The following is a 23,299-nucleotide window of genomic DNA, read 5'->3' on the forward strand; positions in this document are numbered from 1 at the left end:
AAGCTCTGCTTTCTAACTAATTCTCCTTTATTCTGTTTTAGTCACGGGGCATTGTACTGTAGGTGATTTTCTCCTTGACAAAGAGAAGGTAATTCATCCAGCGCATGCACGATACATATGTAAGTATGGCAACTGATGGATCATCTTTGACAGCTGTAAAATGTTCTTTTTAATGTAATGCTGAGGTCCTTGTGAGAAGTCACGTGCGCTCAGATAAGCGAAGACGTAAAGCACTTGTGGATCAAGTATCAGAGGAGCTACCTTAAGGTTAGTTCAGACATGCAGTGCAGCCTAAGTGTAACTGTAGTGACCTGAACGGTGCTGATCTGCATACAGGGAATGTGTGAGACCCTTCACCTGTCATGGTGTAGCTCCCACTGCCTTGGTGCTCATAGTTCGGAATGGTTTTCCTGCTGAGAGACAGAAAAAAGAGAAGTCAAGTCCAGTCAAGTGATCAATACAGTTATTGACAATCATGATAAAAACATCCAAAATGTATGTACGTAAACTCTGTGTTTGACAAGAACGCTTATGTTCCAAGAGATTTACGGTCCTTAGACACAAGAGAATTTACTTAGCGTCAGGGCATGAAACCCCAGCACCACCACCCTCACACACAAAGGCTCTCTGAGCTGTCTACAGGCAAAACAGAGTGCTGGAACAACAGGCTGCATCTCAAAAGGAGAAATATGGCAAAAGTTAAACCGCGCCTCAGCTGCCCAGGGGCTTGAACAGACCTTTATCGAGATTTGAAGTAGGATCTTGTTAATTCTAGAGGAACTGAGAGATTCCATTATTCAAGGAAAGCCTGTTTTTTTAGTGTTTCATGGCCTTGTCTTACAGAAAAAAGCAGAGAAAGCAGTTTGTGGGCAGTTGAAGTTAACAAACCATATAAGATTGAAATTCTCATCAATCAAACTATCATGAATTACACCCTGTGACTCACCCCTACGGATCGATAAATCCACAGCAAGCAGGAAAAAAAATAGCTTCACAGCTTCAAGAAAACTGCACACCATGACATGCTCCGAGGGTAAAGTGAACTCTAGCTTGGCATTAAAAACAAATGATAATACAATGATAATGCAAAACGGTCGGTGATATCATTAAAGAGTCATTGTCTATGATTACAGGACAAAGAAGCATCCAGTAAGTTAGAAAAGTAGAAGGAAAAGGCAGCAAGTCATCATTGATTTACAACAAAGACAAGAAGATTTCTGAGGCTTCACAGCTGCTCAAGGTGTGAAGTTTCATATAATGATACTGTCAGTGGACCAGGTTCAGGTTTTGGGCTGTTTATTGGTAAAACTATTTTTAAGAGGTATAAAATCCAAATTCCTATAATTTAAGGTAGATCTGTATATTTCTGAGGATGCTACACATTGAGTTGTGACTTTCAAAGTCTTATCTGTTCGGATGAGATAAATAAATGCAATAATTTCCATCAAGAGCAATAAAACAAGACTTCTGACAGGCTGTGGTATTTATGAGCTGAAGCCTGCAACTCAGATTTATTTGCAACGAAAGGGTCGACTTTTCCCCTCCTCATTTACATCAGCATTTGGCCATGTTAAATCCAGGCCAATGGTGAATTTTTAAAAGGTTGGCATCAATCTTGTGGGAACGATTGCCATATTCAACACAGACTTCTTTTGCCTTGCAAAGGTTGATTCCACTGCATGGAAAGGAAGGTACACATCTTTCAAAGCACAGAGACGTCCTACGGACTGATAAAGTGAAGAAGAACGCCTGAAATATCTGCTAGGACGCCCGTGCTTGCGTTACAAAATTAGAACTGAGAGGAAAGACAATTAACACACTAAGTATCGGTAAGAGCAAAGGCTGGAAATGCGCAAGATTCAGCATAAAACCAGGAGCTGTGCTCGAAGGAAATCTCCAGGGCTGCTTTTCCCATCTGTTTGAAACACAAAACTGTCTCAATCCAAATTGGCGATTTCTAAATACAATTTTAGGTACATTGGAGAGGGTAACATATGGCAAATCAATTAGACAACTAATTCTTAAAACAAAAACATGGCAAGTGCATTTGCTAATCAACAGCAGTGTTGGGGCTCATATTATCTCGGCCACTGGAGTTTTGACAACAATTAATCCTCATTTCAGGCAACGGGAGCCATATTGACACATATTCCTAATTTGAATATTCAATTACACTGTAGTTCCTCATCAAATTATAGTAAAACTGGGAACATGGCCTGAAAGATTTACGCAATTACAGCACAGATCAAGAGTCTTATATCCCCATGAAATCTGCCTGAGTTAAAATCATATTAGTGCAGTAAAGCAGAGCACGGCACCAAAGATCACTTGACAACATGAATTACAGCTCAACAGTTCTTTTTGTAGTGTTCTTTATGTTGTTCCATGTGGAATAAGGAAAAGAGTTGTCTGTGTAAAGAAATAAATAAATAAGAGGAAGAGATAGTGGGGACAGACAAGCGGTAGTCAGTGGAGAGGTAGGATGAGGATGAGAGTAATATCGCTGAAGAGCCAGAGCTGCGATACCGAAAGCTGGAAGCTCTTGTTTTGACACACATCCAGTCTTTCCCGTGACAACATCTCCACACCTTCCTCTATGTGCCGACAGTGCTGCTTTGTGGGAGCTGCTTTCTCACCCATCATTATCCTCCTTTAAGCTCGGTGTCAGGTGTTGAAAAGAGGAGCTCTCTGAATTTGGAGGCAAATCACCAAACAGTCTGAGCCCATTAGATCTTAGCTGATCATTCGATCATTCCTGGCAGCGCTCTGCATCCTGTCGCTTGATCACCGCTACTTTTTGCAACTTTGGCGAGCGCCACAAAGTAATGAGTGAGATCGAGCCGGGAGTGATTGTTCTTTGACACTTCAGATGGGAGATCTGTCAGGCGACACACTGACAGTCACGGTGTCTCTTTCTCTCAAGAGTCGTGTGCAGTGGGAAGTCTTGGTTAACCAGCGTACAATGAAAGCCGATACAATACTCCTGCAGAGCTGCAGCGACGTGTCACAGGTAGAAGACAGTGCAATCCAAAACGTATTGATATGCATGCCAATTCTGACACTGATGACGCTCTACATTTCTCATGTAAAAGAATAAGGAAGCAATGCAATGAAAAAATAACACACTCAGCCTTGACATTTTTATCACTATACAGTTTGATTTAAAAAGTGTCGGTGTGTACAATGGCCTATTATTCTAAGAGAAATGTCAAAAACCTTGATTCTGAGTGAAGCAAAAGAAATTGCAATATTAGGACAAGGCTAATTTATGCTAGCAGTCACTATAGAGGTCAGATATACGCCTCAGCAATGACAGTTTTATCAGTAGAACAAATGGCAGCGTTGGCTGGGAGAAGGAAGGAGGGGGATACTTTAGTGGACACATTAAAAAGCTGACCGGATGGCGCGGGTTTTTCACATTATGAAGTCAGGAGCAGCTGATACCGTCAGTCTTGACAGAGAACAAGCCAATGTGGTTGACATCAAGTTGCAGTCATGAATCAAAGCGGAGCACTGTCACCGGTTGAGATGCTTTACACAAACTTGATAAAGCGACATTAAACAGACGTCGGGCTGCTCAGCAGGCCTGTACATTAACCGTTTTAGTGGTGCAATATGGTGCAACAGCCTGGGCCAATAAGAAGTAACTATTCAACATTTAGTGTTTATCCTTGATCTTACTTCAAAAGCCTGCTTGCTCTAAGAGTGTGCTCTGGCACACTCTTATTTATACTGCAGCACATTGTTTCAGTTAAAAACAACCAGTCCTCCGTTATGTAATTAATTTGATTAGAGCAACCTGGAACCAGGAAAGCAGCTAAACTGAGGGATTGATTAAGCAATTAAAATCTATTTACTTTTAGAGGTGATAATCAATTTGTCGACCTAAGGGAGTAAAAACACTTGTTCAATATAGCTTGTCAAATGTGAAAATGTGATTAGGTGATTTATCATGTGATTGTTATAAGGCTTCAGAATAACACTGAATCTGACATTTTCAGGGGCATCTTTGCTACTTATTCGACAGTTCAGACTGTGAACGGACAAACGTTGGCACTTATTCAATCAGCTACTGTGCAATAATCAAACTATAGGCTTGTGCTATGAATCCACAAGTAATAAAGTTCATAAAGGCCCAAGAGTGCTGACTGCTACTAAAAATCTTGAACAACTCCCCACATGCGCAGTCATAGCAGACAAAAAACATTTCAAGCGATTGCATTTAATGCTTTCAAAAACTTAGTGAGACCTGTAGATACCCCGCTTCAGCTGACAAAACAATACCAGAACTATTCAAATACAACACCTAGCCTTGACGCAACAACTGTGTGCATTCCACAGTGATGCAACGTCCCACCGCTGCCGCGTGCTGCAGCTCGGCACCGCTGAGGAGCCTGATTTGCAGTTTACATTTGTACACAACTCTAACAAGCTCTCGCTGCCTGAGGCAACGTAACATTTTAGAGGGATCACTGCAGCTTTCAAAATTATAAGGGTCATTAAAAATTTACACATTATTGACTGTATTTAAAACATCTTTTGCAGTGACTGTAAAGAGCACTAAAATTTAAGAGGTGCTATTCTCCAAAGGCCATAAAAGTGTTATAGATAGCCCAAGGAGGCATGGAAAAGAGAATTTTCTACTGCGGAATATGAGTACAGTATAGAGGAGTGATACTACACAGCCACTTACACTGTGCCGCTGTATTTATTAAGTAATCACCGTGTCTCGAGGGGATGTCTATAAATCACTGTGTCAAACCATCTAATCTGTGATTTTAAAGAAACTACAGAAGTTCTGTCTACAGAACATGTAACTACACAGAAAGGATGGCAGATAAATAGTCAAAGAACTGCCACTGTCTAAATTGCCCACAGTCCCGTCCTTATGTGTCAGAGTATTATGGATGGAAATACTCTGAAAAGACGACTCTCTGACTGTGGAATGAATTTTAATGTTAATACAAAAACAGCAGCCTGTGATCTCAGCAGGCATCGGGAGGGGGTGTAAGTCGCTTCGAGGTGCAATTTATTCCAACCTCTGAGCCTCACCAACTTGAAAGTGCGCTTCAAAAGAACTGAGGATTACCAGTAAGAGTTGCGAAGGCGCACACATGGGCCCGAGCTCTCGGCATCTCTTCAGAACATCAAAGATCACTGACCATCGACTTCCAAAATATGGATTCACAAAATTCCGCTCAGTTTGAACTTGGACTCCGAATTCCCGCTGTCCATTTTATTGTTCTCATTCCACTGACTGGCCATGTGAACACAAGCCTGTTTTTTTTTTTTTTTTTAAATGACTGCTGGCATACAGTGCTCTGGCCTGTTGTGCTTTTTAAATGGCTTTGACTCAGCCCAGCACAGGATGGCAAAGCACAACACTTCAAGCTGGCAAAGGCATTGGGCCCCAGTGCCAAGCCTCGCTCTCCACAGCGCCGACACACCAAAGCAGTCTCAATTGTTTATTTACAATTTACTGTGGAAATCCCCAAGTTCTTCATTGTGATGAATAATTGAGCTGTTTGATCTGGACACAGTACAAAGAGTTGCTCCGTTCACTGTAAGGCCTGAGGTGGAGGAAGCTTAAGCAGCATGAGCAGAGGAGGGGACACACACACACACACACACACACACACACACACACACACACACACACACACACACACACACACACACACACACACACACACACACACACACACACACACACACACACACACACACACACACACACACACACACACACACACACTCCAGCGTGGCGGAGATCTTGGAGCACGCCTCCCTTCCTCTGCAGCTGTCGCTCTCTCTCCAGGCTACATCCCCTCCTCTTTGTCTGCAGAGTACAACACTCCTGTCACCAGTCACAGGACCAACCTGCCGCCACCACCAGGGACACACCACAAACAGCATGGGTTTAGCCCTCACTGAACTCGTGTTCTCGTTCAGGAGATCCTGTCTAGTTAGCCTGTCTCTCCGGTTCACCCTCGCTACCTTGTTGCCCAGCCACAACCTTTACGGCAGATTGCCCGGGAATGATCAATTGCTTGTGTCTTCATTGTGGTACACATGGTGTGGAAGCGTAACAACAGCTTGAGAGGAAAGTGAATGTGAAATAATGAATAAAGGAGTGAAAGGAGACACGGCGGAATATTCTGCCAGGATCTCACCTCGGGGTGGTTGGAGCGTCAGTGATAGCTGTGCTGCAAGTTGCTGGAGATGGCTGATGCTGAGGAAAATCCCCTAATCGATACCAGAGTGCCATACCGTTTATCTCTCTGAGTGAAGGCAAACAAGAGACACACGGTTCAAAACATTTACTGATATTTAAAGCAAATCATTTATACAAGAAATATTTTTAAAAAACGAATTAGTGTGACAGAATACATTGAATTCTGAAGAACGATTTCACTGGTTTCCAGTGTCATCTCACCCCGCACAGGTGTAGTTAACAAGTTGGTACTTGGACTTCGCAGCGATCCGGATGTCATATATCGCCACCTCCGCAGCCACACGAGGGCTGACTTTCACACAGAGCCTCTTCTTCCTTGTGGCAGTTTCCTCTGATGAGGCAGGCACGCGTGAGTGTGTCAGAGAAGAATTGGTGGCGTTGTGTTAGTTCTGTCTTTTCAGAGTTTCAGCCTAAAGAAATATCTATCTATAGACCTCTAGGAGAAATATATATTCACAAATCCCACTTTGCTGTTTAGTCATTACAAGTCTCAGAATATCAAATGAGCTAATATCTGTTTCAGGGTGACTTGTTGTGCTCAAAGGGAAACGGCTGGACAGCAGAAAGACGCAAAATCCGCATGCATTATTATCATTTTTATCATTTTAGTAGGTAAAATGACAGGAGCAAGTGAATCCTCCATCAGCTTTACTGCACAACAGGGATTTAAACTGGATATTCTAGATAGAAACTCATACATAATGTCACATGTATACATTAAACATGGGTTCACATAAAGTAATAAAGCATTAAATTACACCACAGCCAAACAAAACATAATCTCTTTTCTTCATTCTGGCAAAAAAACAAACAAAAAAACATTGCCATGCTTCCCTATATTGCATCTGTGCCTTGCTCATTTATTTCCCCAGCAACACTTGAAAGTGCAGTGTAAATGCAATGATAATAAAAATAATAAACAAGCTGTCCTCACTCCCCACACCAAAATATTATTACATTTTCAAGGCATGGATAGTGAGGGGGAAATACATAGCACTCAAAAAGCACTAAAGCATTGGGGAATGCATTTCATTAATATTAGATAACCCCCATCCACTCATCCTCTCCCCAAATAAATACATAAATAAATAAGCCCCTCATAAAGAAAAGCACAGCTCCAGCTGAGATAAACAATGACTCATGATTCTCTTCTCTTGTACCTCCAGGGCAAAATGTTTATTTTATTCCCACAGTCTGCCATAAATTAAGCTAACCTGCACCCATAAAACATTCACTATCTCAAGCAAAGCTGCCCCTGAGGACCTCCGCATAAGCTGGTCGAAGAGTGGAAAAACAAGAAGAGGAAGGGAAGCGATCCCGTGGACCGTACTGACTGTTTACTTACTTGTGTCCATTGTTTCTAGCACAGGTGTGAAGCCCTGTGGCAAAGCGTCCTTAATGTCAATCAGCTTCACGTCCGCAACAACGTAGGGACCCTCAAAGTTGAGCCAAAGGCAGAAGACTTAAAGTCATTTATGCAAATTCAACTTTTAAAAGGACAGGGAGTGAGAGAAGGAGAAAGGTTAGTCATTTTTAAAAAAAGCGAACATAAAGATTACAGAGTCAATGATTTACTAAAACCGTAGGAAGTCTCTAAAGACCAGGCTTGACAAAATAGCTGAAGTAATTGCTCTCTAATAGTTTTTTTCCTGCAATGAGAGAATGCATCTATGAACTTGTAATCATTCTCAACCTTTTGGTGAGAAGCAGTGGGACGATAGGAGGCATACAGTAGTAGGAAGCCTGATCAACAGAATGGGCCTGGTTAAAAACAATCAGGGACTGTGTACTTGACATTTTCAAGCATGACTTTTCCTCGCCTCCCATTACATTTTCATTTTTTGCCATAATAAATTGCAATAATATACAGTGGCAGTAGAGACTGGGGCGAGCCAGGCGTGACTTGATGCGTCCGAAAAGCCTGAATTCCACTGCTACTGTTGCCCGACAGTCATTACCATTAGAGATATTTTTTATTCATAGTTTTTTTACTGACTTAAGGAGGAATATGGATGAATGTTATTACTATGCATGGAACCGTTTTTAGAATTTTACCCTCTTCCTGGGGAGACTTTTTCCATCAGGGCCTGACAAAAGGGTCTACCTACCTCAAACCCAGAGTATGATAAATCACAAACTATTTACTTCCCCCCACATAATTCAGGGGCTAATTTTACAGAATCTGTTTTTGTCATAGACAATTACAGTGGGGGCTCCATTGACTGGCAGACAAAATAGCCTTTGTTGATGGCTCTGTCATGTTTTATTTCTGTCAAAGTCTTTAAAACAATGTGGACACACATTTTAAGATAATATACAGGAACTAGGGGAAGGCTATTTGTATGCTATGTACTAAACCCAGGAGCAGATTGAGCTCAGGCATGAGGCAGCCGCTGCCAAGTTGCCCAGCTTTTGGAGGACACAACATAAAAAAAACAACAAAAAAAACAACAAAAACTTGATTAAGTCCTGCTGAACTTTACAGAGGCTAAATAATAACAAAAATAAATGCATTATGTAAAGTATTGCTTGTATTAACCACCTTTGGCTCAAGGAACCGAGTTAATAAAGGGGCAAAAGTAAGTTGCATGAGCACAAGGTAGACAGGTTGATGATCCTGGAAATGCAAACAGGTGTATTTATGGCCACAGGGCAGCTGACAGCTATGCTACCACACATCAGATGTAGTCTGCAGGCAAGAGATTCCAAAATGACCCAACAGCATTATGAGAAACACTCAAAGGTCATCTCTGCCGCAGAGGAGTCAATGCTGTTCAAATTGGGAGGTCTAAATATAGAGGCACCAAACTGAAATGACTTCTTATGGAGTTATAGCTGACAGAAAAACACATTCTTATATATACTGTACAGGAATGTGCATTCCCATTAAACAATCATCTCCTTGATGGGTTGTTTTTAATTTAATAAATTGGAATAGGTAAAATAGAGGTCATTGCTATTTCATGAATAAACATATATCTTTCATATATATGTTTATTAAGGGTCCACAACATTGCAAGGTATTATTCATTAAGAACAGATATGAAAATCTTATATATGCTAATTTTAATGCAGTTCTTAGTAAACTGAACTTTTGCTAATCAAAGGGCAAACTACATATTCTGGCAACAGAATATTGAGCCGATAACCGTTGGCAAACAAAAGGTGCTTCAGATGAGAGACACAGCTGCGAGATGCACAGGGAAAAGGAGAAGTTTACGTTTACACTTACAGCTTTTCTGGTGAAACAGAGGTAGCGAGTGACCTTGGATTTGAATAAGCCGTCCTTCCACAGGTCGGCGTCGGAGCCATCTGTTGTTTGTGCAACCTACGTGAAGAAAAGACAGTGAAAAAAAAAACAAGGAGAGAAAAAAAAACATGCAGGAGGTGGGATAAAGTTAATGTATGTATGCCATGAGCGTGTTGCTTTTGCTTCTGCTCTTGCATACTAGCCTTAATTAACGCTTGCCTACACTGGCACTCCATCTCATTAGTGCACTGCGTGGGTAAAGGAGTCTTAGCCTCCAAAAAGGTGGCTAAAAATATCACCCCTCGGGACCAGGGCTGATTAAAGATGCCCTGACAAGGATCTGCTCTAATAAGGCAACCAAACTTCACAGTGCTTCTGTGGGAAAGCGGGGATTATATTTGGGGTAAATGCAGAATGTGTCTTTTTAAAAACCTTCCGTAGCATCCCCTGAGCAAGGCACAGGTAAACGGAGAACGCTGCATGTGCCAGATAGTTTTACGGTTATATCCCCTGTGTGGCGTCATTCTATTATTTTATGAGACGTACCCTTTAGGAATATTTCACATGTAGGTCTGAATGAGAACCTAAAAAGCTTGTCCTTCCACAACAGCCTCATTCATATGTGTAAAAGATCAGTGGAGTCACTGAAAAGAAATAGATTGCGGTATATTGACAGCATGTGGACGCCACAAGTCAAGCTCAAGGTCCTACACTGCATTGCTATGTAAATGATGTAGATGTGCAAGGCAGAATGATAAAGCAAAACATATCCTGCAAGCTGCATCACGGACCCTTTTCCATCGTCCCAGCAAATATGCTTGGTTGAAACGTCATGTTCCATTGGCTATCATGTGAGAATCACCTAAATAACTGCCAGGGTTATTTTCTAAAGGGATCCTTTACAAAGAAGAGTCAATCTAATGAGGTTCATTCAAATGAAGAAGTCATAGATCTCTGCACCCACCCACACACATTACTCCCCTTGACAATAATGATGAATGACCCCAGTGACTGGGTGGGGGAAACATGGCATGGGGAGATTCATGCAAAACCACCACTGACTAGATGGGATGAGAGTGGAGACTAGAGTTGGTAACAGAGATAGATAGCAGGATGAGAGAGCGAGAAGGAGCAGGAGATGAACAGGGAGAGGGATTGCAGGGCGTCTCCAACAGCAGTTCTATGAAAGGTCCCAGAAGGAGCCTATACATCACCAGCCTCTCTCTTCCTTACAAGACAACCCGTCTTGGCCACTTTTTCCAGGTCAGTAGCCAGCGCATCCTGTCAGCGTAAACAAAGGGCTCGCTTTGTGAAACCCAAAGTCAAGTTGAGGAGTAACGAGGGCACAGTCCTCCTAAGAGGCACCTCAGGCATCATTCTGCCACAGCTGCCGGCAGCAAGGATGCGACGCAGCTTGAATGTGAAACGCCAATTGCTGAGCCACAGCAGAAAAAGGCAAGCGTAAAGTTGGAGCGGCTCTTTTCTGATTCTTTGAATCCAGCAACTGTGAGGCTCCGTCGCAACACAGGCATGTGCAACGGGAGACGTCAGGATTCTGATATTGAAATTTGGCTGTATGCTTTCATTTAAGATGCAATGACAGATTCAACTGCCACTTCTTGAAATCTTGTGCTTACAGTGATCTAAAAGCCCGCCCATGAAACAACTCTTTAGGGAGTGATGAATATTCTTGTGAAAAATCTCTGGAGACAGACATCACCAGCAATTTTACTATGAAGCCATGAGAGGCACAGCTGTGAATACAAAGATACAGTATAAAGACATACAATCAAAAGTCTCTCGAGAGTCAAACCAGGCAGAGAAAATGTAAGAGTGGTACAGGAGAAACAAAGCAGCCCCAACAAAGAATATGAGAAAATCTGAAACAAGAACAATGTGAGATAAATAAAAATTGAAGAATGAAACAACTGCATTTACTTTGAATAGATGTTTTAGTGTGACATTTCAGGAAATGTTGAATTCAAGTAATTTTAATCCAGATTATTTACTGGAGGTGGGCGGTGACTATTTTGGCTTTGCTCAAGTCCAGTACAGCAGGTAGAGTAACTACAGTATTTCCTCTGTCTTACACTCCATGCCAACCTGAAAAGCCTTTTGGCATTAGCCTCAAACTTGGTACAAGACCATGAGAGTAGTGCAGATATATATATTCTCATCTGACTTGTGGCAACACAGTGAAAAACTTTACCAAACTACCAAACTCTACTTTAACTAAATACACTAAATGATCCCAGGTAATCATAAGCTGAAACTAGGCTTCAAGACATATACTGAAGATGAGCAAGACATGTCTTATGTGCAGGTGAAAAAGAAATACACATATCTCCTTCCTATCTCCATCCTGTGCACATAGTGTCAGTGTGCGTGAAGCTACTCGTGGTGTTTGATGTTGGGTGGCTGCTGGTGTTTCTGCAAAGCTCCTGATCCCAGTGGAGCAGCGTTTGATCTGGGCCTGTGCTCTCTTGTGTTGGAACAACCTGCTCAAGTTCAGAGATGTGAGCGCACCATGCCAGAGAGCAAAAGAGTTAATCAGCCCTTTGATCTGCTGCATAAAAGGTACGGTAAGTATGGTAAGCAGTCAGTATTTAGGAGGAATTTAAAAAGAAGACTAGAAGGAAAGGGGAAGAAAAACATCAAGCCAATGTTCAATCCTGAGACCCGTCAGCCTAGCACTGGGACACCGATGCAGAGGGTTGCTGCTTTAGCTCCTATGGCAGGTCTGCAGATGAAAGATGTTCAAAAGACACTGTCAATGGAACAAAACATCTGAACTAATGTTTGTGTCTGAAAGACCTTGAATTTCCCCTTAAAGTGGGAATTGTGTTGGTCTTCATTCATAGATTTAACACTACTGTTTATTTCCTTGAAGGCTGTGTTTTCCCCTTTTTTTATTTATCTAGGAAAATCCACAGACTAATGTATATAATAATATTTCACTAAAATATTATATTTTAAAAATAGCTCTCACATACAGTAAACTATCATGGATGAGCCTGCTATGTTAAGAATGTTTGAGCACAAGACTGATATTCATTTACAGTACAGCCACCAGCCCTGAAAAGGCCACAGCAGTCATTAGCAAGTCAGGACGTGAAGTATGGAACACTAGGCATCTATAACATTAGTTCAATGAGTTGAAGCTGGTGTAACTGGATTGACTATGCCACAAGACGATGATCACAACCAGTAGCATCATTTGTTTTTTTTTTTTTTTTGTTTTTTAACTTCAATAAAAGTAATACAATAAAAATTGTATTTGCTGTGGTTGCATTTGTTTCGAACAGTTCGTCAGACATTTAAGCTGGTGATTCTTAGAACTTTAATGCTGGAACAATTCCGAACAATTCCGAAAACTTTGGAAGTAGATCCAAAGTTTTCCACTTGGCAGTTTGCTATCAATTGTTTAACAAAGATATTTACAATTTGGTGAGAATGTAAGTAAAACAATGCTATGTACAGTGCTTGCTTTTAACTTTCCGGGACATGAACAGTATTTGCACATGAGCTACTGGCACACTGCAGCAACAGAGGAGGAAGTCTGAGGGGGTTTCTCTCCGTTTGTCACTACCGCGTGGTGTGTACACAGTTTCCCTGCCAGTGGCTCCGTTCTGGTGCCAACCCACCATCATCTGCCAGAGATTAGAACAAGCCGGTTCTGTAGGGTGGAGCAGGAAGAGATAAAAACTCGGGGAAGAGGGAAGGTTTGGGGGTGTAGGGTAAAAACAAGGAGTTGGAATATAAGAGGAAGACAGAGAGCAAAAGAAATCTGCCCCTGAGCTTGTTCTGCGCCCTGTTAAACTCGATGCACTCAACTCCTTTTTTTAATTCTCTGCAGCTCTTTCAAACCCAGCTATGTTCACATAAACTAACCCATCCTGCACCCCTTTAAATCTTGACACGCTTCTATTAAAAGGGAACTCGTAAGGGTGCGTGAATACAGGGAAAATGGGGGATAACCTGAAATTACTTTGGTGAGCTTCATCCATACATCATTAAACCTTTGCCTCTGGGGTGTCTGTAATATTGGTGGCAACTAATAACAATGTCAGGAAGGGAGTCCTCCATATCATCAAAGTAAACTTTATGAATAAGTCATCTAACAACAGACTCAAACACTTTGGAAAACAGCCAAAGTCTTTGTTGTGTGTATAACATAGTCAACAGCACAGAGGAGAAGCAAAATCATACCAAATAAAACTGACCATAAGATTTTTAAACGTTCCATTCAGACTTTGTAACAATGCTGGCAATTGAATTTGTTTAAACTGATAATAAAACTGTGCAGCAGGAAAAAAAGCCATTTTTTAAAAATGTATGTGACTTTTAAAACACCTTCTAATCTTGATTTAAACCCATTAAAACAACTAATATTTTGAGGACACAAACCATTTAAATCATTACTTACAACAAGATAGTCGCTGGGGGCTTTGTTGTGTGAAGTGACTACTCCAACTGCAGAGATGGGGTCTGCAGGCAGCTCGTCACTCAATTCAGACATGTCAAAGCTGCATTAGAAAACCAGAACAGCCCCATCAAGACTTTGGCATTGCAAAAGAGATAAACTGCCATATTGATACAAAGTGTTTCATCCCTGATTATAAATACATCAGGAGAATCAATGCATGATTTGTGACATAATGGAAAAATAGCATGATTTTAGACCTTTAAACTACATAAATCCACAAACAGTGGAACTAAAGGAGGACTGCATCCCTCAGTGTCACTACATAGAGAATGGACCGTGTCTTCCTTGGCTAAAAACACATTATTGACTTCTTGATGAGGCGTGTTAGGATCCAAAAGAAAAAGAGGCTGCCTAATCCAAGACCAAATGACAAGTGAGACCAATGACAAAACAGCATTTGTAGACCACCCAATGACTTGGCCAAATCACAAATTAGGTGGAGTGATCACATATTTTCAAGGAAGTCCCAATCAATTGCTATCTATTCCTGTCTAGGGGAATTTTGGACTAATGGGTAGGCAAGCCTTTTACAGGGTAAGTGGCTTGGTAAAGGTTTCCTTACGCAAATTTATTAGATTAGGTTTAAAGCATTCTTGTAATAACTGACAAAGTTGCTGCATTCAATCTTGATGTTTACGGAATCTATTGCAATCAAGCTGATCAAATTAGAGGATTTACTCCAGAAACAGCTGTCTCTTTAACAAATGTTAGATAGCCGTACTTATTCAAATGAAACAGGATAGCAAATTAGCTAATTGGATGAAGGATCTCTGTGTAGCATTAATTTGTTCAAAATGAGCTTTGTTTTGCAGCACAGCATTGAGACTCGGATGATCATTCGGCCAGGCCAACTAACTTATTTCTGTCTCCCAAAAAGAACATCACTGACGTCTTCTGTATAGTATACAATGCAAAATGGTGTGTCTGTGAAAAAAAAATGATGCATTCATTAATTCTTGCATCTTAAATTTGATTTGTTTTTAAACTTTGGATTTTTGACAGTTATTTATGAATGTGGGTAAACCTGGGTAAACCTAAATTACAGTGGTGAGCATCAAAACATCCTGTGTCTGTATTTCAGGTTGGGATGGAAATCCTCCTACTCATCAACGTAAACTTTATGAATAAGTCACCTATTTACCTAGTTATCTGCTTGTTTAAGTATCAAAGGTGAAATCATGGCAAAAACACATACAATTACTGTAAAGCAATTAACCAAATGTAATGAATAAGAATAAATACATTTGTGAAGTCTGAACAGTGGTTAGCCCACAGAAACATATGTATACTCGTAACAACTAAATACAAATTCTACAAAAGCATAAACTAACTGAAGCTGTTGGAAAAATATCTTCCACTACAGATTTAGGTGCAGTGGAAATACTCCCCAGTTACTGCAGCATCAGCTTGAGAGCAGGATCGGGTCAACGTTGTCAATCTGCAATGAAAACAATTTTAACTTATCTGTCACTAAGTTCTTACTACAGGAGGCACAGACAGCTAAACACCGGAAGGCTAGTATTTATTTCCATGGAACGCACTGTTTGTTGCTGTTTGTGCAGGTGATTCCAACCAGGCTAGTAGCTAACCAGTAGCTAACCTGCACCGCGTTGATGACAGAACTCGTCCACGAACTGTCCGACCGTGATTAGCGGAGCTTCAGCGTCAAGTCGAGCTGAACGCCGAGTTTTGGACGCGTTGAGTTTACTGTACCTGCTGCACCGTTGATCTCTGCTGCTCGTGTCACCTGTCGGACTTCAACCTGCTGCTGGGAATTATGGGTAATAAATGATTAACCCGAACAGATCGATGGAGCCTCCTATTAATAATCGTATTGTATTACAGTGTATCACATTTTATTCGATTATATGCTTTTATTATTCTATACTTTCCTTGGAAAGATGCTTTAGCCATAACGTGTGATCTTTTATTTATTATTGTTTTTACGGTTTGTATTATTGTGCGTCCGATCCTTTTAGCAGCTTCTTGTTCAGACTGCTGTGGAACATCCCCATTGTAGCTGCTTTAGTTTAAATAGCTTCACTATAGTGATCGTCAGGACTTTAATTCAGTGAATTAAATTATCCTATGAAAGCTCTACCGCAAAATGTGTAACGCTAAACAGAGCCAGTGTACAAAGACAAGAAAAGCCTGGACCAACAATACGGCTCTGACTCGTGGGTGTATTTCTTTGCAATAACTTTTGAGATCCAATTTGGAGATGGTAACTAAATTAGGACTGTGCTTCACTAAATGACTATCATTACATGGATGTATCTACAGGTCACGCCTTCTGACAGCTGGCTGTCTCTCTAATCATCACATGTCATTACTGTAATCAGATAAAACAAAGCTAAAGAGCAATGCATTAGCTTAGCGGTAACATTAGCATGCTCATCTCCTGGAGTACAAAACTGGTTGCAGACGGCCGACGAGGCAACAGCTGCTTTCCGGCACAAAGTTTATTATTTCTACCCCCATCACCGCAATTAAATAAATTATTTCTTTGTGTCACTGTTATTCTAATTTATTCAAATCAGACTTGTTGCAGCGTTTGGTGACACGGTGCCATATGCTGGTGGGGTGTCTTCATTTGGGTCACGAACAGTGACGTGTTTATTGGCTGCACAGGATATGATCACTTTGCCTTCTTTCAAAATGAAAAGCACTTCCGTAATTAGAGAGGAGACGCTTAGAGGAAAACTGCCACCTCATACTGTATGCATGACTTTCACCACCTCCACATGTACTGTTGACGTTAACATCATCAGCAGCACCCACCTCGCACATGGGCACACACATACTGTATGAACCTAGCAACACATGCTATCACGTGAAGGTGTTGACAACCTCCTGAAACAGGCTCACATTTTCATGTGGAATATGTGGCATTGCTGAGGCTGATGAAAAAAAATCTCAACACACACACACACACACACACACACACACACACACACACACACACACACACACACACACACACACACACACGATCTGGATGAAAAGAGCTACACCTGCTAAAGTAATGGTCTAATTATGGATAGGTGATGAAACACTCGTTCAGAGTCTGGAGATATCAGCAACACATGCTAACTGTGAAAGCCATCAGCTATTACAGTGTTTTAATGTGCAGCACATCACATGCTGAGGGCTGTGGTGCAAGATGAATGATGGCTCTGGCACATTTCTGTGGGGGAGCAGCCAGTGTAGGATGCATAGCATTACAGCTGGCATTTTGAAAAGGTTCATTAAAACGGTGTTTTCTTTGTTCATGCTTTGTTTCATGTGCACTTTATGACACCTCTCAGTTAAAATCGGCCTCATAAACCCTGGATCATCCCGTGGCCCGGAAAATATCATACACACATCCTGGGAAGTCTTAACAACGTTGTAGTTGCCAGTGGTAATCAGCGTATGACAGAGGAGCCCCTGGACCAAAATTATACCGCTGTGAATGACTTTGCACCCAAATGATACAAAAAACAGCAAAGGTTTCCTTTCCATGAGTAAAGGTCATTCGGTGTGTTTTGTAATTTGCTGACACTAGTCTGGGGACGGAAGATGGAGATTTCTGTGTTGCCACCCTGAGAGTAATAATATCCCTATCTCAACTTGGGAAATCTACTGCGCCCCAATGTCCCCGTCACCCGCATGAACCTATTATGTGCTGTGTAGAAATGTGTAGGTCCCATTTCATAAATGACCCCCAGCTCCCCCCCACCCTGTCTTTTTCTGTCTCCACATAACAAATCCTCGTGTCTCCTGAATAGCTTACAATAACAAGCTTTGAGAAGCCTACCCTTAGTGCCCCCATAGGACTAAGCCTTGCAAAGCTCCATAATGTCAAGCTTTTTTCTAATTAAAGGTCAGTTTGGTCTAGTCTCATTGTTGCCTTGGCTGAAAAACGTCTTCTGAAGCACGATGGCTTAGACAAATGTGATTTAATTTCCCATTTATGCCATCTGTTTCCTGGGATGACGTGCTGAATGGCACAAGTCAAATATCTTGATGCCATGTCATAAATTCTACTCAGATAAAACACAGATGATATATATTCTGTACTGTACCTTGAAAGACACCTATTCTTGTGTCCGCTTGTCTCATAAGCTTAGAGGCGGTCACCATGGCTTTAGATATATCGCCCGGTCGTGTTTTACATCCGCTCATTTTGACCAGCTATCGCTCAGCCTGTCATCGAATACGCACACGTGCAGCACCTCCTTGCGCGAGCCCCCGCCGCACACGCGGACATGCGTGCGCGCATATACTTTTCCCCGTCTGGTGGGGAGTCTGGCCTGCTCCGACTGACTGCGCCTCACTGCCCTTGTGCAGTGGTGTGCCAGTTGTGCCTTCCCCCATCGCTGTGAATGCCACCATCTGGTGTGCCACGTGGACATCATAATCTCCCCTTAATTACATTAGCAGTGCAATCAGTTACTGCATTACAAGGCCGGGCGAAGAGCTTTTAAATCTTGGAGGAAATCATAAATAATTGCACTAAGTACCCAGCGCCAGATGTGCGTGCCAACTTGGCTGGCATGAGATAAATAGTAACCTCAACAGCGGTGTTCGGCATTAACTCTGCAAACAGTTTTTGGGCGGTATGGTCTCCCCGTCCTTTGCTCTCATCCCCTGCACTCGCCCTTTTTCCTTCTTCTTCTTCTGCTCCGGGTGTGAAAGCACACTCCGGTGTGTGCAGCTCGTCCGCATACAGTACCTGTTGCTGTGGCGTTTGCCCCGCTACAGTGTGACGGATGGCATCCAAGAAACAGTTTGTAACAAGGTGTTCACAGCGTCACCATTCGGTCCATTACTACACCCTTCAATCACTCGCCCGTTGCGTAATTAGACATTTCTGAGGTGTCATGTGCAGGAAATTGAAAGTCTTCCCGGAGTCGGAGGAGTGGGATTTGGCATGTGAGCGGGAGAGAGGTGTAAGTACGCTGCACATTATGAGCCACCGTCACGTCGTTCTCCTAAGAGGGGATGTTGCGTTGTGTTGCATGGTGCTTTTCACTCATCTTCCTGTCATGTTCCCGGCTCCCAGGGCTGCTCACGCTGACACGCGTCTCACTCAGTACACTGCGGCTTAGAGCGCTTCCTCCTGCCCACCAGCTCGACGAGGCTACCGTCCAGAGTCATTACAGCAGTGGGCATCTGTTTAGAACAGGAATGCCTAAGACACCATGCGTAGGAGGCGCCAAAACTGGGCTAAACTGTGCACAGACAGTGGTTCTTTATGCATCTTAAAGCACAAGTGTAATCTCAAATATTTACAGTAGGTTCATTTTATTTGTAGGTTTGATGCTGCTGTGCATACTGGAGCGACTGGAACAGAGTGGAGCTGTCATTAATGTTATTACATTAGGAGCATTACACTAACACCAAAGTGACCCTTTTCTGTGTGAAGGACTCTGTTTTTTCAGGGTTGTCCCTCATCATTTGGTTATTTAATGAACAAGTCTTAGATGTGCTCCACCTGCTTGTCCCTGACGGATTGAACTGATCAAAACCTTCCAGCAATTCACTGAAATGAAGAAAATGCTAGGATGCATCTTTTCAGAATCTAGTCAATATCAGTATTATGGGTTATGCAATTATTCATTAGCAGTTTGTAATAGGGCTTGTCACTATATAGTCAAAATAAAAACACTGACTGAAATGCAGGTTTATCAAATTAAATCTTAGTATTAATTTGATCTTATTTCTACTGTTTAATTTTAAAGTTATTAACAACAGTCCAGATGTGTATTTTCTGAGGAAGCACCTTAAGTAAACACCTACACTACCACACTACAGTCTGTGGCTCCTTGATATGCTTCCCTCACTGTGTAAATAAGACATAAATTCACAAAAAGGCCCCCTGACAATCCATCTCCCAGACGGAGATATTGATATTAACATGTAGAATGCCCGCTTCAATTTGATCACAATCTGGCCTTCAAAGTGCAGCTTAAATGCACAAGTGTCTATTCAACTAAACAACGTGAGGATGAAACACAGCAGAGTGAAGACAGAGAATTACAGATATTGACTAAATACGTCTTATCGTTTATCATAATTTCTCCATCCACTTTGTCATGGCTACAGCATTTAAGGAAGATAAATGATACAAGATGTTGTCTCCCCTTTCATACTTTCCGTGTTCTGGGAAGTGTGTCCAATATGGACTCACTTTACACGACTGTAGCTCTTTGCGATTCAGCTGGCATGCGTTTGTCACCACCGAGATGCATTGTGTACCCACGTCATGACTTTCGACACGCTGTGCAACGGGACATCTGGCATTTGGACCTTTAACCTGTGTGATAAAGGATGCATTTAATGAGCAGCAATATATCCTAGTAATAACAAATATTTAGAGGGCACTGTGTCAAATTACTTCACAGTCTTTTAGTCGACTAAGCGGTTGATGTATATTAGGGGAGATTTTGAAGCCACCACAATGTCAGCGGAGTGTCATTAAGAAGCACGGCTCTGAAAGGTGTGTGATTTGCTATTCTGCGTCCCCGCGGGTTTTATGCTGAGGTGGTCGGCTCGGCAAGGGCGGCCATTAATATCTGAGGGTGAATATTCCCATGGCGGGGCGACTGGTTGGAGAAGGTCCTGCTCCGGCGCCGACACCGACAACATGGAAGTTCAGGAAAGTGCTGACTTCCTCGCGGGCTGGGCTCGTCGCGGGCCATCTGCTCCCCGGCTAACGAACGCGAAGCAAACCTGACCCGCTCTCAGGATGGAGCTTCTTCCAAATCGCACACATCGAATACACGCACACACACAAAAAAAGAGGGAACACAAGTTATTAGTTTAATAAGACGTAGTGATGGGCTTCAGCTATTGCAATGGTTCATTTTTATATCTGCCTTTCGATTGGATTATATTCACATCTATTACACACACAGGACTTTGTCACTCAACTCTCTTATGTATTTGAATGTGTTGTTTGCCCCGGTGCCGTGATTTACCGGGAACATTTTATCAGAGCTAGCCAAGCAAGCCCGGTCCACCAGGGAGCTACGCATTTTATAAGGGTATAAATAATCAATGACACTGCATCTGTAATGGCCTGTAATGCAGTTTGTTAACCCCCCCCCCCCCCCCCCCCCCCCCCCCCCCCCCCTCCCGCGCACCCCCGCCCCCACCCCCACCCAGGGAGGCGCGTTTGTTGCTCAGACGACAGAAACGGATCGCTACGGCTAATTGACAAGGCGGTGGAATCTCTCTTTAGCTGTCTGTGTTTGTCTCGGCTGCCTGCGACGGAGGGAGAGCGAGACCATCCCCATCCCCATCCCCACCGCCACAGTCACACGCATCCCGCCATGTTCCTCGCGCCTTTCAGCGGGTGTTTATTTTGAAAATCTAGGTTAATTTAATTTTAATTACATGCACAAAGCCACAAGTGGCTGGAAGCTGTTGCCAAAAGTGCGGTTCTGTGACTTGAAACGCTCTGAACCCAGCACAGTGTGGACCTCTTAAATGGCTGCGGTTAGCACATGTTTCCAATCGGTTTTAAAGATGGAGCATTGTAATATTTGCAGATTTGAAAGACACACTGCGCCGAGCCATCGCGCCTACATCAGTGTCTCATTTCAAACATTACAGGAAACTAGAATAAGAAAAGACAAAACACCCGCTCCCATGCTGCAAGCACGCGCACGCGCACGCCCACAACCGACCGTGATACATATTTTCAGTGCACACCTCCCCCCGATCTCACCCATGAGCCTCTGATTTCCATTATTATTAATATCTGCCTGTTTAATTTTCAGCTCTGTCATAATGTGTCGGCCTAAACTACAAGAGACAATCCCTTATTGATTACTTTCCCAGCAGCCCCGGCGCATGCCCCAGCTGATCACGCCTCTCATGCACAGACATCTCATGCATTTCAGATAATAAGCTGCTGCTCTGGAGTTGAAACAAATTGGATGTGCAGTCAGTCACTGTCCAAGTGAATCATGTTGCAGTCTGTCAGTGGACTAGGCTTGGATTATCATCCAACCCAAACGAGGGGAAAAAAAGGGAATAAAAATGCCACAAGCACCTGCCATGATGGCAGGGGGTGCGTGGAAGCACCACTCCCTGATGCAGAGTTGTACATTTGGACTGTTGATCACCTTACACCCTGTAACATCACACGAAATCATGCACAGACATCAAAGAAGGTCTCGTCCACTTTCTCCTGTGATGTAATCAAGCAGAGGAAAACAACATCTCCTTCATTAAATCTCACAAAGTTAGAATCAATTTCGGAGTGATTAAACTCAAATGGCATCGCTCTGTTGCTTCGCTTTGACAAAGCTTTGTGAGCCACACAAACACCATTTATTCGGGACCCAGGGTGTTTCAGAGCGAGGAAGTGACTTTTAAAAGCATAGATGATGGCATTTAAAAATAATTCGACGCGTTAGCAATGAAACACGTCACTAGCCCTTTAAATTAAAGACAATGCCTTTATTAGGAGCAAACTTTTGCCTGAATTACAAATACTGCACATGCGGGAACGTCTTGACACACCTGGCAGATCTGCTATGAAATATCTTCTGACACGCGAGCCGCTATTTCCACGGAATGGCACAGCTTGTGAACAATAGTAGCTGCTACAAACACCATGCTCCGTGCACATGTTCTCTTATATGCGGACAGCACGGACCACAGACCTGATCCGGGGACTGCTTCCCAAAGCAAACAATGCAGCTATTGTATTTACTCAACACTGGATTCTGTAACAGGGAGAAAATAAAGCATCCTGTCACCACGGACCTGGCTCTGTTTCAAATTCAGTGCACTTTCACGTTGAGAAATCAAAAAGGGAAGTTTTTTGGAGTTGCACAGGAAGACATGATTAATAATACATCAGGATTATAGAGCACAGACTGTGCTGCACTGACTTTAATAAGTCCATAGAGGGAAAACAAACCCAGACGATAAAAACAACCACACTCTGCCTGAAAAACATCTGCATTTAAACACCAATAAATCTGCATTTCCCTCTCAGTGTTAGGTATTAGTTAGGTAAAATATGCCTAAATGTAAACGATCGCTTTCATAACTGGTTAGTCGTCTCAAACTGTATAAAATAACAATTGTACCGGGCAGTAAACCTGAGCTACTGTGGTTTGCCGCAAAACCCTGAGAAGTAGAATAATTGGCACCCTGGTGTAAGACTCCCTCTGTTTGGTGCCAGCTGTTTAAAATATGGATGATATTGTTTTCATTGCCGGGCTTTTATTGAGTTCTACTTGGGCCGCGCAGTATAATCCTCTGACTCTGACCTTTCCTGGCATGTGGAAAAAGTAAATAAACAAGGCACTGATGTATTCCCCGC

General features: G+C 42.5%; 1 protein-coding gene across 18 annotated transcripts in view; it reads right to left on the reverse strand.

The window, feature by feature from the left end:
• Positions 1–15,750, reverse strand: part of mvb12bb (multivesicular body subunit 12Bb) — a 29,087-nt gene extending 13,337 nt beyond the window's left edge. For 3 of the 18 annotated variants that reach the window (XM_029161617.2, XM_055511632.1, XM_055511634.1), the window contains exons 1-8: positions 15,513–15,741; positions 15,360–15,409; positions 13,912–14,011; positions 9,468–9,563; positions 7,581–7,671; positions 6,437–6,566; positions 6,174–6,281; positions 358–410 (exon numbers count right to left, since the gene is read on the reverse strand). In XM_029161617.2, coding sequence (XP_029017450.1) covers positions 358–410; positions 6,174–6,281; positions 6,437–6,566; positions 7,581–7,671; positions 9,468–9,563; positions 13,912–14,004 — 571 coding nt within the window. In that variant the 5' untranslated portion in view covers positions 14,005–14,011; positions 15,360–15,409; positions 15,513–15,741. Of the gene's footprint in view, positions 1–357; positions 414–6,173; positions 6,282–6,436; positions 6,567–7,580; positions 7,672–9,467; positions 9,564–13,911; positions 14,012–14,168; positions 15,271–15,302; positions 15,410–15,512 lie in introns of those variants that run through there. The other 15 variants (XM_029161616.3, XM_029161615.3, XM_029161614.3 and 12 more) reach the window with 12 other exon arrangements.
• Between the last annotated feature and the right edge of the window lie 7,549 nt (positions 15,751–23,299).

The sequence above is a fragment of the Betta splendens genome, chromosome 9, assembly GCF_900634795.4.
Source record: "Betta splendens chromosome 9, fBetSpl5.4, whole genome shotgun sequence".
Classification (NCBI taxonomy): domain Eukaryota; kingdom Metazoa; phylum Chordata; class Actinopteri; order Anabantiformes; family Osphronemidae; genus Betta; species Betta splendens.